Source organism: Salmo trutta, chromosome 11, assembly GCF_901001165.1.
Source record: "Salmo trutta chromosome 11, fSalTru1.1, whole genome shotgun sequence".
Lineage (NCBI taxonomy): Eukaryota > Metazoa > Chordata > Actinopteri > Salmoniformes > Salmonidae > Salmo > Salmo trutta.
Genome location: NC_042967.1, coordinates 8,756,596 through 8,760,681, shown reverse-complemented (window position 1 = coordinate 8,760,681; position 4,086 = coordinate 8,756,596). Strand labels below are relative to the sequence as shown.

At 43.6% G+C, this 4,086-nt stretch overlaps 1 protein-coding gene across 1 annotated transcript; it reads left to right on the top strand.

Moving 5' to 3' along the window:
• The first annotated feature begins 435 nt into the window (after positions 1 to 435).
• On the top strand, positions 436 to 2,456 carry LOC115201879 (zinc finger protein 184-like). Its single transcript, XM_029765761.1, has 3 exons — positions 436 to 544; positions 852 to 976; positions 1,139 to 2,456. Exons 1-3 carry the CDS (start codon positions 520 to 522, stop codon positions 2,357 to 2,359), a joined length of 1,371 nt encoding a protein of 456 aa, XP_029621621.1. The 5' UTR covers positions 436 to 519; the 3' UTR covers positions 2,360 to 2,456.
• Positions 2,457 to 4,086: the final 1,630 nt, after the last annotated feature.

Genomic DNA, 4,086 nt, shown 5'->3' with positions numbered 1-4,086 from the left:
GTTTTTATTGTTGTTATTTAGACGTTTATTACAACCCTGGCACTCAAACTATGACTAATTTAACTGCATAGTATCACATACTTACAATAGATAGTGTTTAATTGGCGTTGAAGACAGGGCATGTTTGATAGATGTTATCTAGGTAACGCTAGCTAGTTGCTAACAATGGCTAACTGTATGGTTTTTCACACTCAAATAGCCTCCATCATGGAGGTGCTAGCGAATGCAGCCGTGGCTGACATCTGTAAACTCGTAGACGACGACTATGCAGTGTTTCGTTTGGAAATTTCTCAAAGCCAGAAAGAAAACAGGGGATTGCGAAGGAAACTACAGCTACTGGAACTGAAGGTGGCACGAGAGCGCGTCCTCGCCAGTCGTCCCAGTAGTGTCAAGATCCTCGACCGATACAGAGGAATGGCAAGAGGTACATTTAGCAGAAGGCCAAAAAGCTGAGCGGCCTGTCGCTGTTCATATATAGCTAAGTGCCTGTCGCCCCTTACCTTCTGCACATGTGTTCAGATGTGTTACCCAGAATTGGTTCATGGTCAGTTTTTGGATAATATACAATAATTCCCCTAATTACTTAGCTATTTTGCACAATGACACTATCATATTTTAACCATGTTCTTGATTTACTGCATGTCCTATTATTTACTCAGTAAAAACAATGTGATGCCTGCAACATAATACATCAATCAATAAATATATCAAGAAGTTATGAGAAGTGTTACCTTACATCCTTGTCAATTCTATACTTTTTTCAAAATGTCAATAGTGTGCAGTATAGCTTTGAGCATTGACAGTAGCTAACATAAACACCTCTTTTACCCCAATTACTCTCTCGGGTGAAGGACAGCTCACTGGAGGCAATAGGAGCTTTGTGAAGCCAGCGGGACACAATACGTGGAGAGATGACCAACCCATCACTGTTGATGAGGGGAGTGGAACCTCAACCCAGCACGTTATTGTGATAGAGGTTAGTGTCATAGTGTAACATTAAAATTACAGTACATCAAATGTGACCAGTTTATTTCAGAAAGGCTCCCCTCAGCTATTAATTTGCTTAAATCCTAATTGATCTGACGTAGGGGAGCTTGTGAGACTTTCCTACAACAATGTTATCCAATGCTTGTGTCAGTCTGCAGATGCAGAGGCTGCAGGTCTTGGGGTCAAGCAGCACAGGTCTGAAGGAGAGGAGGGCCCAAGGCAAAGCGGAGACATCCAGACTGGAGTGGTTGGAGCGCCCTATGAAGCCATGGAGGACCCCACCACCTCTGCGCCCCAGCCCAGGACCCGACGTAGCGTCACGGAGGTCAGTGGAAGGCCCGACTCCGTCCTCAAGTCAGAGACAGACACCAAGACTTTAACTGTAACACACAGGCTCTTACACACAGGATCTGACCACAGATCAGACCCAGAGAGGCTGGTGCTGGGAAGACTGGTCTGTCCTCCTGCTCCTGGTTCAGAGTATTTACCGGTATTTCACCAGAGCCAGAGGACAGTTAATTCCCGTGGGGATGGCTATGGTGACGCGTTAGACACTGGTGGTGATGAGCCGTCTTGCTCTTACACTACAGAGATGGACCCTGGCAACATGCCCTTGGGTTTAGAGACACAGACTGATCTGTCTAAAGGGGACTGGAACCAATACAGTAGTAGTGTATACTCTGAAGTGTGCCTAGATAAGAAAGGGGAGGTTATAGTCGTAGATGAGGTGACTGTGAAAGTGGAGAGCGACGCTCCTCTGACATGGAATGCAGACGAGACTCACATAGGGGAAGGACACTCTCAGGGCAGCACCAGTGACTTTTTAGACTACAGGGAAAGCATAGAGACAAATGTAAATGTTGCGACCTACTCCCCTTTGCACGTGTTCAGGGATCTTGACCCAGTGTCCACATCAATGGCACCTTCCGATTCACATGGCCGCGTCCTTTTCGATCAGGTATTGAATTCAAACGACAGGGCTAGAGTTCAGTCTCAGGGAGGAGGAGCCACATCAGGTGGTAGTAAAGATAAATGGTTCTTCTGCATGTTCTGTAACAAAGGCTTCAGCTGCCCCCAGAAGATGGAGATCCACCAGAGGGTCCACACAGGGGGAAAACCCTTCAGCTGTACCCAGTGTCATATGCGCTTCGCCCAGGCTCGTGACCTGAAGAGGCACCAGAGGGTCCACACAGGGGTGAAACCCTACAGCTGCCCCCAGTGTGAGAAGAGGTTCTCCCGCCAGGACCATCTGAAAATGCACCTGAAGGTCCACACAGGAGAGAGGCCGTTCGCCTGTACGCACTGCGGGAAGAGGTTCTCAGAGAGGAGATACCTCAGGATACACCAGCAGAAAAACCATTCCACTCTATAACATAGAAATTAACCATTCCACTGGATAGCTTATAGAACAAAACCTTTATTATTTTTTTATTGCTGTCAGCAGAAAAGATCCACAGATGCATTTGGAATAACGAGAGTAAAGCCCAATTCAGATACAACAGCCGACATGAGACAAGATAAAACTATCTAGTTTTAGAATGTTATGTTGTACAACAGCTGACTAAAGACGGGGTATTCAGATCAAGAAGACGAGACGTGCAGTTGAGACCGTTTCCACGTGGCAGCATCATGTTGTGGGGGTGCTTTGCTGCAGGAGGGACTGGTGCACTTCACAAAATAGATGGCATCATGAGGCAGGAAAATTATGTGGATATATTGAAACAACATCTCAAGACATCAGTTAGGAAGTTAAAGCTTGGTCGCAAATGGGTCTTCCAAATAGACAATGACCCCAAGCATACTTCCAAAGGTGTGGCAAAATGGCTTAAGGACAACAGAGTCAAAGTATTGGAGTGGCCATCACAAAGCCCTGACCTCAATCCTATAGAAAATTTGTGGGCAGAACTGAAAAAGTGTGTGTGAGCAAGGAGGCCTACAAACCTGACTCAGTTACACCAGCTCTGTTAGGAGGAATGGGCCAACATTCCCCCAACTTATTGTGGGAAGCTTGTGGAAGGCTACCTGAAACGTTTGACCCAAGTTAAACAATTTAAAGGCAATGCTACCAAATACTAATTAAGTAAACTTCTGACCCACTGGGAATGTGATAAAATAAATAAATGCTGAAATAAATCATTCTCTCAACTATTATTCTGACATTTCACATTCTTAAAATAAAGTGGTGATCCTAACTGACCTCATTTTTACTAGGATTAAATGTCAGGAATTGTGAAAAACTGAGTTTAAATGTATTTGGATAAGGCGTAAACTTCAACTGTTCATGCACCAGAAACAGGGTACACTTTGGGCCCGATTCCGACTTAGGAATTTATGCCTTTCCTACGCACTTCTCAGTATTTGGTATTCAGACTTACCTTATTCAGTCGCATAATGCTCTCTGCAGGTGTGGCTACCTTGCACGCTCTGAATAAATTTAATTCAACTGCTGAAAACCTTCCCACTTGCTGCCCAACAAATTTTCTCATGGAGTTTTCATTCAATGGTGTTTTCAGCACATTCATCTTACATGACATTTTTTTGTCATTTAGCAGACACTCTTACCCAGAGTGACTTACAGTGAGTAGTGAGTGCATACATTTTGATACTTATTCTTACTGGTCCCCCACGGAATCGAATTCACAACCCAGGCTTTGCAAGTGCCATGCTCTACCAACTGAGCCACACAGGACTTTATTCCGCATAAACCATCCCTTTAAATATGGTGTACCTTTTGAATTAGAATTATGTCGACAGACTCAATAGAATACATCGAGGGAACGGGTCAGAATATAGGGATCATTGAAAGAAAGCCATCTATGCCTATTCGTTTCTGTTTCAGCACCAACTGGTAGATTTAAAAATACTCTTGTAGATTATTTAGGCACATTTTTGGGTTAGGAAAGTATGTATAAATAAAAATAAATAAAAAAACGTTTTGGACAGCCTTTACGCACAAAATATAATTATGAATAAAAAAAGTGGTGGTTCGATTCACCCTGAAAGTTGTCATATTCAAGTTCAATCCATAAAATATTGGAAGGTGGAAAAAAGTGTACAATAGGGATTGAACAGTAATCCTATAAATCTACCCTAATTTCT